Below are 18,747 nucleotides of genomic sequence, written 5' to 3'. Positions count from 1 at the left end.
CTGCAGGAAAAGGAGAGATTGGTTTTATTTTCAGAAAAATGACATTCTCGCCCTTGGCGAACAATATTATGGAATGTCACGGTTTGGCTTCATGCTTTCGTGTGTGTTCATTGTCAACAGTCTCCCCCACCATAAAGACCTTTTGGCCGAGTAAACACACACACACGTACACCTGCACACACGCAACCACAAACACACATACATGCACGCAGGCACACATGTATACACATGTACACGCTCCCCCTGAACCTGACGGGTGGTCTGCTTAAACTCTAGCGCTCCGCTCAGGCATGAGACTGTCTGGCTTCACAATACACATAGGTACCTCAGGAGCCTCTGTTTTTGTTCAAGGCACCATGATCTCGTCTTTTTCAGCAGCAGAGCAGTTTTCCATGGGTATCTGTGGCTCAGCTTCTGTCTCTGGTCCCTGTTGGTGGCACAGGAAAATGACTTGATGTGGCATTGTAGTGTTCAGATGCATGCGTCTCCTTAACATTAATAAACCCTTCCCCGCAGTACCATAAGGAAGTGGTTCGTTTGATGTCTGGAGAGTTCCGACAGAAGATCGGAGACAAGTATATCAGCTTTGCCCGGAAGTGGATGAATTACGTGCTAACCAAATGTGAGAGCGGGAGAGGCACCCGGCCCAGGTAATAACCCCGCCCCAGTGGTTCTTTCCCCTTGGGCCCAGAAAGGCCACTACTTGTGTTTCACATGGAACTTCTGCACAGATGACAGAATGGTGCATTTTGAAATCCTTGGTGATCAGATAATTTTTATATTTTTAAATGAAATTACTCGCACAGAAAACTCTCATTACTTGGGCCAGAGTGCAGTAAGTAGAGAGGGCACCTCCCTCGAATGCCGCTGACCCGGCTTCCAACCCAGACCTGCTGGGAGTCATCTAGGGGCATAGGGGTGAGCCCTGAGCACTTCCGGGTATGGTCCAAAAACTAAGGAAAGGTGGGGCTGGAGTGATAGCACAGCGGGTAGGGCGTTTGCCTTGCAAGCAGCCAACCCGGGTTCGATTCCCAGCATCCCATATGGTCCCCTGAACACTGCCAGGAGTGATTCCTGAGTGCGGAGCCAGGAGTAACCCCTGTGCATCGCCGGGTGTGACCCAAAAAGCAAAAAAAAGAAAAGAAAGGAAAAGACTGTAACTCTTGGAAGACTTTAAATTTTTTTCTCCCTGGCAGATCTTCCTGATGGTCTTTCTGTCCTCAGTAAATGGACACCTTTACCCCTGGGTCGGGTTTACAGGCTCCCCCACAGCAGCACATGCTGTGAGCAGGCTCTCCACGTGTGCTTTTCCCAGGGGGTAATTTCCCAGCCAGATTTCCCAGCACTGTGCTGACAGAAACCGCAGCTGCTCTGCCTCGGGGTCGTGACCATTGCACTTTCTCCCGTCACAGGTGGGCAACGCAAGGCTTCGACTTCCTGCAGGCCATCGAGCCCGCCTTCATTTCTGCTCTGCCCGAGGACGACTTCTTGGTACGGACTTGCTGGCGGTCTTGGTGGTTGTTCGTTTTCTTTTCATTCAGTAATAAGCAGATTGCTCCCGCTTGCTGGTGAGACAGGATTTGGTTTCTTGGTGTCAGTTTACGTGGCACGTTATTCTAATCCTGCGCCAGGGAAGCCCTCGGAGAGCAGATGGCAGCACTCTGCTCTTTCCGTCCGAGCAGGGTACGGTGGCCGTGAAGCTGACAACTGTTGGATGACTGCTTCACGCCTGGCTGTTCCACTTCAGCGCGTTTGCCAAGTCTCACTGTCACTCCAGTAAATTCCACCAGCCCAGAGAGACTCCCAAAGGGGAGCGCGGTGACCTTAACCTCCAGACAGTGGAGACGGTGGCATCGCTCCCCTAAGGAGAAGTAGTGCTATTGGCTTCTGCTTAGGAGTCTCATACTTTGAGTGACGCTCGTTTTAAACTTGGAAGCCATTTGCATTTGAGACCGTGTAAACTCCATCTCCCCTCTTCTCCGTTTTCTCTGGCTCCTCCCTAGAGTTTACAAGCTTTGATGAATGAGTGCATCGGTCACGTCATAGGAAAGCCACACAGCCCTGTCACAGGTTTGTACTTTGGTAAGGCGAGCGCCTGGTCGTGTCGCTGTCCTTTGAAATGCCGCTGGGGAGCGGCTGGTGGGCCCTGGAGAGTGAGGTGTGTGCAGAGGGCACGCGGCGGTCTCCCGTGCGGAAGGAGCCGAGCTGCTTGGGCCGCGTCTCGTGCCGTTCCTGGCCTTGAGCCTTCGCTAGGAAGGAGCAACCGGGAGAGGGTGGCATTGGGTGGGAGGGTGGCGGGGTTCGGAAGCCCCCACCTCCCCATTCCCTGCACACCTTTCTGATCTCTGTCACTGAAAAATAAGCAGCACTTTTTTTTTTTTCATTATTATTACAGTTTTGTTATCATTGGGCCAGAGCAATAGTACAGCGGGTAGGGTTCTTACTAGGTTATGGCCAGCTGGGTTCGATCCCCAGCATCCCAGCTGGTCCCCTAGGCACTGCCAGGAGTGACCCCTAAGCACAGAGCCAGGAGTAACCTCGAGCATCCCTGGTATGGCCCAAAAGCCAAAACTCGTTTCTTTGGTCACTGTTGCTGGGGTTGATTTGGTCTCTGGTCAGCTGTAAATCACGGCTCTTCAACTTCATTCCCCTCTTCTCAGTTTGGGGTTTGTGGGTCTGACCTGGAGCCGTCAGGGGCTTCCCCTGGCCCCTTGGGGTTGCTTCCAGGGGTGCTTTGGGAGCCGTGCATAGCTGGGATTGAACCTGGCGCCCCACCTGTGAGGCCTGAGCGCCAGCTTCATCCTTGGTCTCTCCCGTTGCGTTCTCACCCCTACCCCAAGGCCGGGGTCTGTGGCTGCCAGCCTGTTCCCAGGAGTCCAGGCTCAGCATCACAGGGAGAAGCTGTTCAGGCAAAGTCTATCAGGGAAAGGCTGGCTGTTACCCTATTCTTCTGAGGGTAATAACAGCAAAGCTTTTTCCCAATGGACTAGCACTGTAGCACTGTGGCACTGTCCTCCCATTGTTCATTAATTTGCTTGAGCGGGCCCAGTACATTGTGAGACTTGTTACTGTCTTTGGCATATCGAATACGTCACGGGGAGCTTGCCAGGCTCTGCCATGTGGGCGAGATACTCTCGGTAGCTGGCCGGGCTCTCCGAGAGGGGCGGAGGAACTGAACCCGGCTCGGCCGGGCCGGCTGCGCACAAGGCAAACGCCCTACTGCTGTGCTGTCGCTCCAGCCCAATGAACTAAATCCCCTAAAATGAAAGCTTCACTATCTGAAGAAGTTTTAGTTACAGGAAAGAAAGTCAGGTGTCAACGACCACAGCATCAGACTTGGTTCTTCATTGCAGGGTCCTTGGTGACCCACAGCAGCTCGGAGACCAGGTTTGCCCTCCGTCACCTGTCACGTTCACGTGTAGTTGGCTTTTCTCCCAGTGCTGTTAGGCAAAGAGATGATTGCCAGACGCTGGCAAAGCAGTTTGAGGATGCCACATAAAATGTGATATCTTTATAATCCAAGTTTGCTGAAGGCCATTATCGTAGGGACTTTGTCTTTCTGGCTGTCTGAAGTCGTTTTCTAAGGACATAGATTGGTCACTCAGGGAAAATCACTTCTTTAAACCTTTTTGTCACTTTGGGAACCATTTTGTTGGAAACATCGGTGGAAGTGTTTCCGTGGGGACAAGGCCCGCAGGCTGGGGTAATCCGTGTCCCCCATAGCCGCAGGGCCCACGCAGGCTCAGTGTGCCACCTTCGAGTGCCCTCCCCTCTCCAGGTCCTGCTGGCCTTTGCTCACCACCAGGGCGGCTGCTGCCTCTGCTGTCCCCTCCCCTGGGCTCTTGCTGCCCCGACTCTGTTCACACAGTCACGGCACCCCCTCCCTTGTGACCCTCCCCAGAGCCCCTTGCCTGCATTCCCTGGGTCCCCTCGGCATGGCAGGGTGTCTTTCTGGGTCACGGGGCGCAGATGTGCTGCTCTGCCCTGACAGGGCCTGGACTTCCCTCCAGGCTTCCAGGCACAGCTTTGCTCCGTCTGTCGGGGCCCTCCAGACACGCTTTCTGTGCTTGATTCTGCTGTGACAACCTGTCTTGTTGTGTTGGCCAGCAGCGGTTCTTCCAGGTGTCTTGGGCTCCCGGCAGCTCGGCGCGTGTGCTCTTTGGTGTTGGTTTCTTGCATCTGTCGAAACACAGTGCCCCTGATCTTCATGGCGGGGAACTCTTGGCTGTGCTGGGAACCGTGCCGCCTGCGTCCTTTCCCCCTGGGCCCAGTAGTAGTAAGACTTTCTGAGGTGGGGTCTCCCAAGCACTGCTTGGTGGCCGGGCCCTTCTTGGCCTGGCTCTGCCCAGTGGCCCGGCGTGGTTGCCGAGTCCCAACAGTGCAGGGCCCGGGACACAGCTGGGATCGACCTTGAGGCCTCTCGAGCTGCTCTGACCCCTGCAGTTACTTTGCCTCTTTGATTTCCAGAATCTTTGTGGAAATTAAGGCAGTCGACATTTTCACCAACTCATTTTTTCTGGTTTTATTTTTCTGTTTCCCTTGGTTGCTCTTGGACCTCTGCAGTTTAATACTGTGGTAACTGAGGTCATGGGCCAGGGACACACTTCAACATTTCCCCCCAAATACAAGCTTGCTGCTTCTTGTGTTGGATGTTCCCTTCCGCTCTCCCTCCCTCCCTGTCTGTTCTTTCTGTCTGTCCTGTGCCAGAAGGAAGTATTTTCACTTAAGGAAAACCTGTTTAGGGTAAAGCTGACTAGATTGTTCACATACAAAGAGAAAATGACATTCGGAGGGTCTAAGGAGGGCCATCGCCACTCAGTGAAAATTTCACCCATGCGGCCAGCCAGGGTTCAATCCCCAGCATCCCATATAGCACCTCCAGGGGCGATTCCAGAGTGCAGAGCTAGGCATAATCGCTGAGCACCGCCAGGTGTGGTCCCAGAACAAAACAAAAATGAATAAATAGTAAAATTTTATTCCTGCTTAGCTCCAAGTGCAATAGTTAGAAGAAGATGTCTTCTGAACCGAACAAAAGCCGCACTTTCTGGTTAATTCCTGGTTGACAGGAATTAACGGCTTCTTTCCTGCAGGGCAGCCGTCCTGTCACGTGTCCTTGCTGCCCAGAGCCCCCGAGCAGGCAGGTGGCCTGGAGCGTTTCTTTCTCCAACGGTCACTGCCGTGGCCCTTCCGTCTGTGGGGCGGGCCTGGTTCTGGGCTTACAGATGGGACACGTGTTTGGCCCTGGCGCGTCACACACGTTTTTCACGGGGGACAGCTGCGCTGCGCTGAGCGCCCCGGGTCCTCGGGCCGCCGGCCTCGGCGCCCTCTGACACTCTCTCTCACTTCTCGTGGCAGCCATCCACCGGAACAGCCCCCGCCCCGTGAAGGTGCCCCGCTGCCACAGCGACCCGCCCAACCCACACCTCGTCATCCCGACTCCAGAGGGATTCAGGTACTCGGTGCCCGGGCACTGCGCCCGCACATGCCTGCACCCCCGCGCATCGTCCTGGGCCTGGGGACAGACTCCTGTTCTCCCCGGGCTGTCTCGGCGTGCGTGTCCTCTGGCTGCTGTGGGCTTGCTTGCCTTTCTGGGGTCATTCCTTTTCCTGCCTCTGAGGAGGGACCCAGGGCCAACACGGGGGGTGGGGGGGGTGCCATGCCGTGCCATGAACGGTACAGGCCACTGGAGAGTGGAGACTGGAGCGATCGCTGCTGTTGGCTTCTGTGTGTACCTCAGAGTTGGCGTGGCCGGAAGGTCGGGGCCTGCCGGCCTCAGCCCTCCGCGGGCCGCTTCTGAACGGCATTTGCTAGGAAAGCCCCTGGTATGCTGGGATGTGCGAGTCTGCATGCAGTTCCTCCCGCTCACACCGAGTCTCCGGCAGTTTGTGTTCCGTGCCAAGAGCGTCCCCACCCTGGGCTCCCCGCTGCCCATGACTCGGCCGGGAGAGCCCGGCCCCGGCCCTCCATGCCCTGAAGCTTCTCTTCTTGTCGCAGCACTCGGAGCGTGCCTTCGGACGCGCGGAGCCACGGCGGCCCCGCTGCCGCCACCGCCGCCGGGCGCCCTGGCCCCGCCGGCAGCGACTCTGCAGCGCCCAAAACCACCAGCAGTGCCCATGACTCCAGGTAGTCGCGCTGTCCCGGCGGCAGGGCCCCGGGGACGGGCGTGACGGCCCCTGTCAGGCTGCAGGTCCCCCAGGACAGGTGTGATGGCCCCTTTCCAGGCTGCAGGGCCCTGGGGACGGGCGTGGTGGCCCTGTCCAGGGATGGCTGGGGAGTTATGGCCGACATGTCTGCCGCACTGTGGGGCACGGGTACCGGACTGGGCCCATCCCCTCACCTGGCCCAACCCCAAAGCTGCAGGTCCAGGAGCTGCTGTCATCACTGCTCTGGGGGCGGGGACACTGACTAGATGGCCAGCCTCAGTCCGAGAACTGTTGTCTGTACATCTGGTGTCAGGGTCCGTGGGTCCCTCAGGTGTTCGCAGACGTCCTCCCTGGAGGCCGAGCAGATGGTCCCGCGGACACTCCCTGCCTAGCCCTGCCCTGAGCGGGGCCCACCTGTGTGCCCGCGCTGTGTCAACGCTTCTCGGCTCCTCAGTCAGAGCTCTCAGGGCCAGACTCTGCCCTGCTCGTGCTCAGCTCCTGGGAGCACAGCGGTCACACAGCTGAGGGTGACAGTCTGAGCCCGACAGTCCCAGTGGGGGACGGTGGCCTCGGACAGTCCCTGTGAGGGGCGGTGGCCTCTGACAGTCCTTATGGGAAACAGTGGTCTCTGATAGCCCCTTGGGGTGACTGACGGTGGTCTCAGAACTCGGCCCAGACTGTGCTCCTGAGCGGCCCGAACCTGTCTCCTTCCTGGCCGTTGTGTCTCCCTGACGGTCAGAGCGTGAGCAGCCAGTGGGATGTGTTGGTCCCAGCATCCGCCCGCGCCCGTTTCCAGCTTCACTGTCCCAGCTAGAGTAGCTGATGGCCCACAGGAGCTTGTGTGCCTTTGTGTCCCCTCGGGCGGGACACCCTTTGAGCGCGGGGCAGGGGTGGAGGTCCAGGCATGGTGAGAGTGCACGGGGGGATGAAGTAGAGGTGCGGGGTTGGGGCAGAGGTGTGGGGTGCAGGGGTGAAGGGGCAGAGGTGAGAGGTGTGGGGCGCAGGGGTGAGGGGTGCAGTAATGTGGGGTAGGGGTGTGGGAGGGCAGAGCTGAGAGACGGGTGGGGAATGGCGGGTGGGGGACGGGGCAGAGGTGAGGGGGCAGGACTGGGGACGCAGGGGTGAGGCCTGAAGGCATCCGAGCTGGACCAGCCATTCAGGCCCAGGTGGGGTCTGCCTGGAGCATACCTGGAGCGTATAGGGTTTCGCCCTCCTGAGCTCTTGGCTTGTGCAGATGGAAGGAGGGACCAGGAGGCATCTGCCCAGTGCATCTGGAGTGAGCGTGTGCCCGGGCGGCTCAGTCCCTGCCCACTGACCCCCCCCTCCCAAGCCTCGGTGCCCGCCCCTGGTAGGCCTCGGGGCCACCGGCAGCCCCCAAGTCTGCAGCACACTGGGTGCAGTTGACTCACCCTGTCTCGCGGCCTGGCCATAGCCGAGTCATGCAGCCAGGATGCGTGCACAGAAGTGTGACCCTGGCCCTCCCCCCACAGCGCACACGCAGAAGGCCCTGGGGGCAAGGGCAGAGCTGCAGAGTCCTGTCTGGGCCCGGCCTGGGGGTCCTCATTGGGCCATGCTCTTCCCTAAGTCTAGGGGAGTGGCCCCAGCAAGGGGCAGCAGGAAACCACCCCATGTGTCAGGTGCTGTGCCAGCGTTATGGCGATCAGTCCCCGCCTCTGGTGGCCCACGGGCTGTCACATGTGGTGACTCAGGGCAGCACAGCTGCCTGCCTGAGGCACTCCTTGTGGGCTGCAGAGTTGCAGGGGCAGTGGTGACCCGACGTGGCCTCTGGGCTCCTCCTGCGGGCTGGGCACTTTCCTTTCCTCTGGAAGCGCGGCTCCTGAGCTCCGTCTTTCTGGAGACTTCTGCTCTTCTGCAGCCTCGCTTGGCCTCTGCTTGGGAAACTGTTTGTGCCCCTGAAATCTCAGCCCCCCCCCTTCAGAATCGGCGGTGAGTGACCAGCTCCACGGCCCTGTAGCCTGGCCCCGTGCTGACGTACGGGGCTGCATGGCCGGCCTCAGTGTGGGCCTGTACCCCGACACCCGGGGGTCTCCGGGGTGTGGGTCCCGCAGACCACCCTGCCCCGAGCTGAAACTGCTCTGGGGAGCCTCGGTCTGTCCTGCCAGCCCCATACACTGAGACTGTCTTGTTTCATTTCTGCAGTGCTCGGGGTCGCTCCTTGCAGTGCCCAGGCATTAAAGTGGGGTGGGCGGCCCGCACGGCCTGGCCCCCCCAACCGCTCACCCTTTCCCACTCTCCCCACAGGGGTTCCAGCGTCCCCGAGAATGACCGTCTGGCGTCCGTCGCCGCCGAGCTGCACTTCCGGTCCCTGAGCCGCCACTCTAGCCCCACCGAGGAGCGAGACGGTGAGCTTATCCGTCCTGGCCCGGTCCCACTGTGTGTGCTTTGCTCTCGGGTGGGTCCCCACAGCAGTGCTCAGTCTGGGGCCTGTTGGAGCCGCGTGGGTGCTCGCTCTGCCCCGGCTCTCCTGCCTTCCCGGGTCGGTGTCCCTTGTGGCGCCAGGAGCCGTGGACCATGGTCTCAGTGTTTTCCGTCGGCTTTGGGCCCACGCTTGGTTGTGCGGGTGAGCTCTGTGCTCGGTAACTCCTGTGGGCTCGGGGACTGTACCTAGTGCTCGAACCCGGTTGGCCTCATACAGAGTCCCTGCCCGTACTCTCCAGTGCTCACATGTGTTTCCAGGTAGGCTTTACGTTGAAACTTCTTTCTGAGCTTTTGCCCTCTGGCCAGAGAGCCCAGACCACGGTCCAGGACTGGGTCCCACCTTCTCTGCTGGGCACCCTTCCTCCTGGGATCCCGCACACAGGGCCATGGGGCTAGCCTCAGCTTGTGCAGGCCGGCGCCGACGCCCCTCTTGGGGCCAGTCACCAGCACCCGACCTCTCCTGGTCATTCCTTGTGACCTGCGTGTGGCCACTGTGGGTGTGGGCTGGGACCTGGCACTGGCCAGCAGGGCCTCCGCCGTTGGGCTGTTGTCACGCCCAGTCATGGTGCTCGCTTTGGAAACCAAACTTGGAAGAAGCTCAGAGGGTCCCCGAGACTCTGTGGTTGCTTACTCCCTGCTGTGCGTGATGTTGGCGGACCCCCAAACCGCATCACATTGCTGGGCCTGAGCATTGAACCCCCTCCTGATGGCATGCCTGTGGGCCCCGGAAGCATCGAGGGGGCTGTGCCCTGGGAGCACGACCCCTGGAGGGGACGCAGGCTGCAGGGGGCGGGCGTGGAGCGTGGTCAGCACTGCTGGCTGGGCCGGCTGCTGTTGAGTCTGATGTCCAATCCTGGTAGAAGGTTTGTGGAGATGAACATCTGGGAGCTGGGCCCAATTCTGGTGTGTCCAGTTCTGGCAGGTGGTGTGGCTATGGCCCTCGGGTGCATGAGTGTCTTTGCTCCCGGAGTTCTCATGTGCAAACTGCCCCCCGCAGAGCCCGCGTATCCAAAGGGTGACTCCGGAGCGCCGACTCGGAGAAGCTGGGAGCTCCGGACCCTCATCAGCCAGACCAAGGGTAAGAGGGGGCGCATGTCCCTGTGCGTGGCCGCACGTGAGCAGGCACTGCCTCTGCCTGTTCCCATGGGTTTCACCCGGTGGGGCCTGGTGGTGCTTGAGGCTGACTCCTGGCAGTACTTGGGACCCTTTGGGATGCCGGGGATTGAACCTGGGTTGGCCTCGTGTAAGGCAGGCGCGCTCTCCGCCATCCTGTCACTCTGGCCCTTCTGTGGGCGTCGATGTCCTCAGTGCACTTCCTTCCACACCCCAGTCAGTGTCTGCTGCAGCTGCTGTCGCCTGGGACTGCCCTTGGCTATCGGCGTGTAGCAGAGAAGCCAGAGGGACTGAGAGTGGGGTCAGCACTTCTCAGAGCAGACCCCGCGGGCCTCCCCAGCATGCGCGAGGCCTCGCCAGGTGACAGAGCCGGTACCCGTGGGCCTGTCTCCCCATGCTGCCCCACGCTGAGGCCTGAGCCCGAGCGGCTGTTGGCTGTTGAAGGGCGTCCGGAAAGTCAGGCCGTGAGCTGCTTGGAGAGAGAGAGAGGGCGCGAGCCAGAGTGGGGGCCCAGGGCCAGGATGGGGCAGTGGGCTGGCAGACCTGAGGGTGTGAGGGACAGGCAGAGCCTCCAGGGCTGAGGGAGCACCACGGCTGCGGGCACAGGCTAGCCAGGGACCACGAGACCCAGGCGGGTCTAGGAGGGAGAGGGGGTGCATGTGGCTGAGGGCGCCGTGGTGGGCCTGGGGTTAGGGGGTGATGGGAGAGTTAAGGGAGTGACGGGCGGGTTAGGGGCAGGGGGTGATGGGCAGGTTAGGGGGGTGTGGGGGTGGCAGGAGGGGGTGATAGGAGGGTTGGTTGGGTGATGGCAGCTTAGAGGGTGCGAGCCAGCCTTCCCCTGTTTCCGTTATCCTTGGCCGGGTTGCCCGGAGGGAGGGTAGCAGACAGGTGCCAGCCGTGCACATGCCAACCTGGGCTCGATTCCCGGCACCACCAAGGGTCACCCAAGCCCCACCAGGGGACCTCAGAGACGGCCAGGAGGAAGCCCTGAGCACCGCTGGCTGCGGCCCCGCGGGTCCCCCGTGAACCCTCATTCGCCGGAAGCTGACTTGGCTCCGTGGCATCCGGGTCCTTCCCGCAGAGTCCGCCTCAAAGCAGGGCCCCATCGAGGCCATCCAGAAGTCGGTGCGGCTGTTTGAGGAGAAGCGGTGTCGCGAGATGAGGAGGAAGAACATCATCGGCCAGGTCTGCGACACGCCCAAGTCCTACGACAACGTGATGCACGTGGGCCTGAGGAAGGTGGCCTTCAAGTGGCAGAGAGGGAACAAGATTGGTGAGGCGCTGGCACGGGCACGCAGCTCGAACCCAACACCGCCTGTGTGGGGGTCCCGGCAGGGGGACCCGCCTTCGTTCCTCGGGCCCTGGTTGTTGGAAGGGACGTTGAGACGGTGCCCGCTGTGGGGGTTCCTGCCTCCGTCTCCCCTCTTGGTTAGGGTGTTCTTCCAGAACGTTCCTGGGTTCTTGTCTGGGTGAGGTGGCTTGTAGCAGGAGCGGGAGGCTGCGCCCCATCTGTCCATCTCTCGACTCCTCCCCAGTGGCTGGCAGGGGCAGGTGGCAGGCGAGGACTTCAGAGCCCCTGGGGGCCTCGGGTTTCCTCAGCGGCTGATGGGGCAGAGAGCTGGACACGGTCCCCCCTGATTGTCCAGTCAGATACCCCACAGCATTCGTGGGCCTCGCTGCCCTGCGCCCATCCCTCCAAGAACTCCAGGCCTCGGGGTGGGCCCAGAGTCGGGCCTGCACCAGCCTCCCGGCTGACGCGAGCCTTGTGGTCCTGTCGCAGGGGAAGGCCAGTACGGGAAGGTCTACACCTGCATCAGCGTGGACACCGGCGAGCTGATGGCCATGAAGGAGGTGCGTGGGCAGTTTGGTAGCGAGCATTCACGAGGTTCTGCTTGGCCCGGCAAGCTGCCGTCGTCTCCGCCCACTCTGAACTTTGCTGCTTTGGGGGCTTGGGTGGTTGCAGGGAAATGACTTGTTGGAGAGGGGTGGGGAGCGGGGGAAGGAGCAACAGGAGCTTGGCTTCCAGCCCCGAGGGCAGGGACACTGGCTGGCCCGAGGGCCTCAGGGACTGTGGTCAGTAGAGCCGCTCGTGGGAGCTGGGGGAACTAGCCACGATGTGGTTCTCAGGGTGGGGGGCGGGGGCTGGACACGCATGTGCAGCGAGCCGCGTCCCAGGCCCTCGTGGCTGACCAATGGTGGCGGCTGAGGAGAGGCCCAGTGGCATGGGGTGCGACTCCTCTCCTGCAGGCGCCTGGTGGGAGCCTCGCCCGGCATCCCAAGGCTCCAGGGCACGCGTGGTGGGAGGGCTGTTCTGCACAGTGGCAGCTGACCGCCCCGTCCTCCTGCAGATCCGCTTTCAGCCCAACGACCACAAGACCATCAAGGAGACGGCTGACGAGCTGAAGATCTTTGAGGGCATCAAGCATCCCAACCTGGTTCGGTACTTCGGGGTGGAGCTTCACAGGGTGAGCCCCTCCCCCACCGCGCGCCTGTGTTGGCCCACACTGTGGCCCGAGCGAGGCTCGGCGATCTCTGGCACCAACCCCCCCCCCCCCCAGGGGAGCTCTGTCCTGCTGGCCACAGTGCATGTCTAGGCTGCACGTCGTGCTCTCATTTGTAATGAACTGTATGCCCTTGCTAGTTTGGCTCTTTGGGTCACACCCAGCGGTGCTCAGAGGTGACTCCTTGCTCTGCACTCAGGAATAATTCCTAGCAGTGCTCGAGGTCCGTAGGAGATGCCAGGGATTGAACCTGTGTTGGCCAGGTGCAAGGCAAACACCCTCCCTGCTGCAGTCACTCTCGGGGCCCCGAACTGTATCCATTTCCTTTGTCTAGCATTCCTACGTTGAATTTGTTCACTTGTTTCAGCTTGTTAGTGTTAAGTTTGTGGCACAGATGTCACCCACCCACCCACGCACCCGTCTGAACGGTCCCCAGCCTTTTTTAATGCCAGACTTTTGCTGCTCCGCTTGGCTGCACTATTAAGGGTTAGGTTTTCCTTTCATGGCTTTTACTCAGTTTGGGGGGCGCACCTGGCAGAGCTTGGGCTCTGTGCCCCGGGGTCACTCAGTGGTGCTTGGTGGGCTGTGCTCGGGATAGACCCTGGGTATCCTGGGTGCAGAGCTCATCGCCCCTGTCCACGCATGCCCATGGGACATTGTGGAAGAGAAGTTGAAGCTGCACCTTCATCTTCCTGTCTAGGGAAGAAACCCCCAAGGCGAAGGGGAGATGGTGTGTGAACTCCCAGGGCAAGTTGGATCCTGGACACGCGCGCGCGCGCACACACACACACACACACAACACACAAATTCACTCTCGGAAGGGATGACCCAGCCCACACCAAGATGCCAATCGTGAAATCTGCTGCTCTCGCGGGTCACGCAGTGCAGACCTGACGGGTGGTGGAAAGTGTCCCCTGTGGTGTGGTGGTGGTGCTCCTGTCCCCAGGGGCGCTGCGGGCCGGAGCCAGCACACGAGCCTGGTGCCTGTGTCCCGCAGGAGGAGATGTACATCTTCATGGAGTACTGCGATGAGGGTACCTTGGAGGAAGTGTCGCGCCTGGGGCTGCAGGAGCACGTCATCCGCCTGTACTCGAAGCAGATCACCGTCGCCATCAACGTCCTCCACGAGCACGGCATCGTCCACCGCGACATCAAAGGCGAGTGGCCTCGCACGGCTGGCTCTGCCCCTCCCGAGCAGCGGGAGGCACGGGACCCCTGGCTGTGCCTCACGGCCGGCTCCGCCCCAGCGTGCACCCTGCCCGGCTTTCCCACGTGGCTCTGCGGGTACTTGCTGGGCACACCAGGGCCGCTGCCCACTGGGCACTGCCCAACACCCCTGTGCCCACCCTGTGTGTTTCGGGGCCAGGGGAGCGGCCGTTTAGGGAACTCTGTTCTGTCATGGTATGAGGCCGGCTGGACATCGCCAGAGCGTACTGCCCAGGGCTCTGCCCGCCACCTCCCGGGGTCTCTCCCAGCTCAGTCCCAGACTCAGCGTGAGCACTCACTGTGGAGTCCCGCCCACCAGTGCCCTCTGACCCTGGGCCCTCTGCTGGGGTCACATGGAGTCCTCTCATGTTGCCTGTTCTTGGTTGGAGGCACACCCAGCCGTGCTCAGGGCTGACTGCTAGCTCGGGGACCGCTAGCAGGGCTCGGGACCCGCGGGGCCTCAGGTCAGCCGCACGCCAGGCCAGCATCGCCACCACTGTCCTGTCCCCCTGGCCTTCATAGTGACTTTGCTTCTGTCGCGTTCAGGCTGTGAGGCAGGTGGTGCCTGGGAGGGCCGTGGGGGCCTGTCAGGCAGCGGGCAGCACGCTCCTTTCATCACCATCGGAGCGAAGCACTGTGCTGGCCTGGCGGAGACTGTCCACCTGGGAGTGTGCCGCACCTGCCCCTCGCTCAGGGTCACCATGGGTGTCGAGGCTTTGTGTGTGATCCCCATTCTCTCGGTGGGAGCCATCCCCCGCGGTTCCCAGGGCCCGCATGGTGCTCCCCACCCTGGCTCCATCTCGGGGCCCACTTGGGACACGAGCTCTTTGATGTCTTAATGGAGTGTCTGTGGCCTTCTTTGGCGGGGGACAGGGCTTTGGGGTCTGACTGGCAGTGCTCAGGGGCTCATCCTGGCAGCACTCAGGGACCAGCGCTAGGCGGTACCGGGGGTAGAACTGGAGCCTGACCGCCCAGTGAGGGTTCCCAGTGTGGAAACCAGGCACGTTGCTCAGCTCGGTTTGGGGTTAGTGCTCTCTGCACTGCTGTTAGGATTTCGCGGCTCCGTATTGGCGTGTGTGAGTAACGCTCTGACACCATGTCAGTGAAGCGCCCGGGCCTGGCCCCTTTCAGTCAGAGAAGCGTCCGTGCCTGGCCTCCTGGGGCTGGTGGCTGGGCCTCGGGCGCGTGAGGTCTTGGCAGCTCACAGCCGGCTTCCTTCCAGGCGCCAACATCTTCCTCACCTCCGCTGGGCTCATCAAGCTGGGCGACTTCGGGTGCTCTGTCAAGCTCAAGAACAACGCACAGACCATGCCCGGAGAAGTGAACAGCACGCTGGGGACCGCAGGTGGGCAGACTGGCCCGGCCTGGCCTGGCCTGGCCTAGCCTGGATGGGGCCAGGACCACGCACACAGGTCCTGGGAGCCTCAGATTCTCGTGTGGTGAGAGGAGGGAGGAGACCCTGTCCCCGCTGTCGCCAGTGACTGTCTTTCTCTTCATGTGGTGTTCTCCTGAAGTGCCCCGTTCAGTGGAGCAGTAACGAGTCGGTTACTCCCAGACGGTGCCATGGAGGCTCACGTCCTCGCTGACGAAGCCTTGTCGGCTCAGCGGGAAGAGCCCACCAGAGAGCTGCGCACTCAGCAGCTCTTGCCAGAGAGAATACAGTCCCTGAAACGTTCACTCGGGAGGGAACGGGCTTTACCTGCTTCTGTTGGAAGTCCCTCTCGGGGTGACTCGGCAACAGTGCTCCCCTTGGGCGATGAGCTTCCGGCCATTAACCCTTCCTCTGCCTCTGCCTCTTCCAGCGTACATGGCCCCAGAGGTCATCACCCGAGCCAAGGGGGAAGGCCACGGGCGGGCCGCCGACATCTGGAGCCTCGGCTGTGTCGTCATCGAGATGGTGACTGGCAAGGTAAGCAGAGACCCCCTGGTGCAATCACTCTATGCAGAGGGAGACCCCAAAATCACATCTGTCAAAGGCCTAGATCAGGTTACAGCCGGGCAGCGACCTGGAGCATTGCCAGGTGGCCCCAAAACAAAACAGAATTTTTGTTCCAGACTGCGGCGGTCCTAGCAGTGAGAGGGCGGCAGGCTCAGGCCGGCCCGTGGGGACAGGCTCCTGTGGCAGGGGGGCGCGAGTCCCCACTGAGCTTCCTCGTAGAAGCTGGGGTCAGCGGCGCCCAGAGGTGCCCGTACTTGGAAACAGTGGAAGGTCCTGTAGCAGCCGAGTGGACAACACATCGGTGACCCGCACCACCGGGGACATGAGGGGCCGGGAGGCAGCTTCCCTTGCATGTGTGAGGCCCTGGGCCGGAGCCCAGGCACAGGGAGGAAAGAAGCGGTTGGCTGTAAACAGAGAACAACAAGCGTGTCCAGCTGCCGGGGCCCAGGGCAAGGTGTGGGAGAGGAGACGAGGGCGCGCAAGGCCCAAACTGTCCTGCTGTGTGCTAGTGTCTGAGAACACCGGAAGTTTCCATCACGAAGCAGCAGCTAATGAAAATGTGTCAGTGGACAGACGCGTTAGGCGTGGGGTCACGTTTCCAAAGCAGGACAGTTAGAAAAACCTTCAGGAAATGAAATCACTCTGTAGTTGATCACGCAGCTCAAGCGTTAGGTAAATATTAGCTCAGTGTTTTCTCTTAGCAGCAGCTAGGGAGAGCCCGTGACACCCAACTGGGGCAGACAAGTTCTCACACGACCATGGTTGGCAGATGCCAGACAGTTGCAGGTACATTAGGATGCCACCCCAGTGTCATTGACCCGGGGTCAGAGCCAGTCTTCACCTGCCTGGGCCAGACTGAAACCACCCCGGGGTGGGGCAAGCACCTTCTGCCTGCCCTGTAAAGAAGGCAGATTTCCAGGGGATGCCTTTCTGAAAAGGGGCAGTGACCCGGGGACGTTTGGATCCTCTGCCTGGAACTCATGAGCTTTGGTGCTTCTGCCTCTAGTGTCCTACAGGACGTTGGGCTCTGCAGCTTTGTGGTGTTTGTATATACTGTTTGCATTATGTCGGCCTCTTGACAGTGCCCACTCCAGAGCACCGACAGGTGGGCAGACGGGCCCGCTGCCCGGCTCTGTAGAGTCTAGGCGCCATGTCCTACGCTGGCCAGACCAGCGGAGGGAGGGTTCCCGTTAGCTCTGTCAGGGACAGTCAGCAGCCCGATGGGAGCCGAGGACCATAGCCGGCCACTGCTGAAACGCGTTTCTCACCCCTTCTCAGCGGCCTTGGCACGAGTATGAGCACAACTTCCAGATCATGTACAAGGTGGGCATGGGGCACAAGCCCCCCATCCCAGAGCGGCTGAGCCCGGAAGGCAAGGACTTCCTCTCGCACTGCCTGGAGAGCGAGCCGCGCATGCGCTGGACGGCCAGCCAGCTGCTCGACCACTCCTTCATCAAGGTGCGACCTGCGCGTCCCCCGGAGATGGAGCGGGTGGGCTGGGCCCGGCAGCCTCAGGGTCTGCGGGGCTGCTCAGGGGGAGTAGGGGCATGGGGGTGGGACACGGAGGGGCCAGGCGAGGGAGTGCCCCGGGGCATGGCATCCCCTCGGGGATAACTCTCCAGCACCCCCGCCCAGCCCTGTGCCCCCGTCTCAGCTCCGCACCCTCCCGCTGCCTCACAGGTCTGCACGGATGAAGAGTGACCGTGACTCGCGCTCAAGTCCTGCAGCGCCCTTCCCCTCGAGGTGGCCCGAGGGTCTGCCGGCGACCTTCCCGGACATGGCGGCAACGCCCTCACTCCTGCTGCTCTCTCTGATGGCCGTGGCCGGGCGCCCGAGATCAGGAAGCTGCGTGTTAAGTGCCATTACTACTGTACAGGGACCAGCGCTCGGGCGCTGCCTGGCAGACAGGCTGGGGGCGGGGCCGTGGGCCACCAGCCCTGTCTGTCCGTCCATCTGTCCGTCTGTCCGTCCTGCACTGACTGTGGGCCCTGCCCGTCCCGCTGTGTTGGCGGCGTGAGCCGCAGGTTTGTTATGCAAAAGGCCGATGAATGAAATTTAAAGAAAGTTCTTTTTTCAATAAATGGTTTATTTTAGGAAGCCCCGTGCCCCGTGGTTCTCGGCGCTCCGTATGGTCAGGAACCAGGCTCCTGCAGCCTCCAGGGGCCCCGCATGGCCAGCAGGGCGCTTGCTGCCAGGGGATCCTGCCGAGGGCATGCGGCGCATCCCACATCACCACAAACCCTGCCTGCCGTGGGGCCTTCTCCAGCCGGGGATGGCTAGAGCTGGCAGCTGCCTCCCACTGCTCCTCCGAGAAACCTGTTCTTGGCCCGAGGCTCCCAGGAGGCTGCTGGGCACAGGGTCCTTGGGAGGCCATGCTGGGCCCGGGAGGCCGCCCTGGGTGTGTCCTCAGTGCCAGGCCTCAGGGCTTCCTTGAGTTGTGTCTGGCCCAGGAACTGAAGTGAACAGTCGTCTCGGGTCACAGGGTCCCTTCTCCCTCCCTCCCGCCCGCCCGCCCGCCTGCCCGCCTGCCCGCCGGGCCTTGCCTTGCCATCGAGGTGTCATTCACAGGGGAGCAGCCTTTCCCATAGAACATCCTAGCACATTCTCCTGGGCCCATGCGAGACCCCGCCGCAGATAGCTGCTCCACCACTCCCTGCCTGGGCCTCTCTGGGCTGTCCAGACTGTCTCACAGGCCCCTCCCACAGCCTGGCTCAGGGCTTCGCCCCTGTGGCGTGCATACTGGCAGCCCTTCCGTTCACAACAGAATCCCTCACCTGCCGACTGGCTCGTTCTGGCGGGTGCCAGAGAGGGGAGCAGCTGTACAGCCACGGGACCCCTGCCCGCTTCTCCGGGCGCCACACTCACCCTGCCTGCCTCAGGGAGCCACCCGTGCTGCCTGACTCCCACATCCCCACCCTCCCTGCATGCGCAGGGAGCATCTGGTTCCAGGCTCACTTTTCCGGGTTTGGGCCACTTCTGGGCTCCTCCAGCTCCATCCTGAGGCTCCCGCCCCGCCCATCCCCAGGGAGGCCGACCCCTGTGTGGGCGCTGGTGTGGGTGCTCCTCTGCTTTTCCTTTTTCCTTTTCTGAGGTGCTGTGGTTGGGTACAGAGCCTCATGCCCCCGGCCGTCAGCTCTCCAGAGCTCCCCTTCGCCCTTTGCCCTTTTGACTGGGGGTCGCTGTTGGTGACCAAGCCTGAGGCGTGGTCCCGTGTCTGGGCGTGATCGCCACACGCGGCCCTCCCCGCCCGGGACTTGGCCTTCCACACTGCTTTCCAGTTTGTCTCTGGGCCTCCCCGGGCAGTGGTCAGATAGGCTTGCTCGGCCTGGGCACTGCCACTCCCCGCCCACTTTCCCTGCATTAATGACATCCTTGGGGCTCGAAGTCCGGCTCCACTGTGAGGAGT

The 18,747-nt window shown here is 61.3% G+C and overlaps 1 protein-coding gene across 2 annotated transcripts in view; it reads left to right on the top strand.

Annotated features, from left to right (window-relative positions):
* The window catches only part of MAP3K4 (mitogen-activated protein kinase kinase kinase 4), a 68,260-nt gene extending 50,822 nt beyond the window's left edge, over positions 1–17,438 (top strand). Inside the window, exons 13-27 of one of the 2 annotated variants that reach the window (XM_056126435.1) lie at positions 517–650; positions 1,413–1,491; positions 2,004–2,070; positions 5,356–5,452; positions 5,995–6,123; positions 8,406–8,506; positions 9,580–9,660; positions 10,777–10,968; positions 11,476–11,546; positions 12,044–12,160; positions 13,194–13,353; positions 14,625–14,747; positions 15,205–15,311; positions 16,620–16,799; positions 17,022–17,438. In XM_056126435.1, coding sequence (XP_055982410.1) covers positions 517–650; positions 1,413–1,491; positions 2,004–2,070; positions 5,356–5,452; positions 5,995–6,123; positions 8,406–8,506; positions 9,580–9,660; positions 10,777–10,968; positions 11,476–11,546; positions 12,044–12,160; positions 13,194–13,353; positions 14,625–14,747; positions 15,205–15,311; positions 16,620–16,799; positions 17,022–17,042 — 1,659 coding nt within the window. In that variant the 3' untranslated portion in view covers positions 17,043–17,438. The remainder of the gene's footprint in view (positions 1–516; positions 651–1,412; positions 1,492–2,003; positions 2,071–5,355; positions 5,453–5,994; positions 6,124–8,405; positions 8,507–9,579; positions 9,661–10,776; positions 10,969–11,475; positions 11,547–12,043; positions 12,161–13,193; positions 13,354–14,624; positions 14,748–15,204; positions 15,312–16,619; positions 16,800–17,021) is intronic. The other variant, XM_056126436.1, reaches the window with a different exon arrangement.
* The last annotated feature ends 1,309 nt before the right edge of the window (positions 17,439–18,747 follow it).

This window comes from Sorex fumeus, unplaced genomic scaffold, assembly GCF_029834395.1.
Source record: "Sorex fumeus unplaced genomic scaffold, SorFum_2.1 ptg000061l, whole genome shotgun sequence".
Taxonomy (NCBI): Eukaryota; Metazoa; Chordata; class Mammalia; order Eulipotyphla; family Soricidae; genus Sorex; species Sorex fumeus.
Note: the sequence above shows the minus strand (reverse complement) of the source record. Positions and strands in the feature narration are given on the sequence as shown.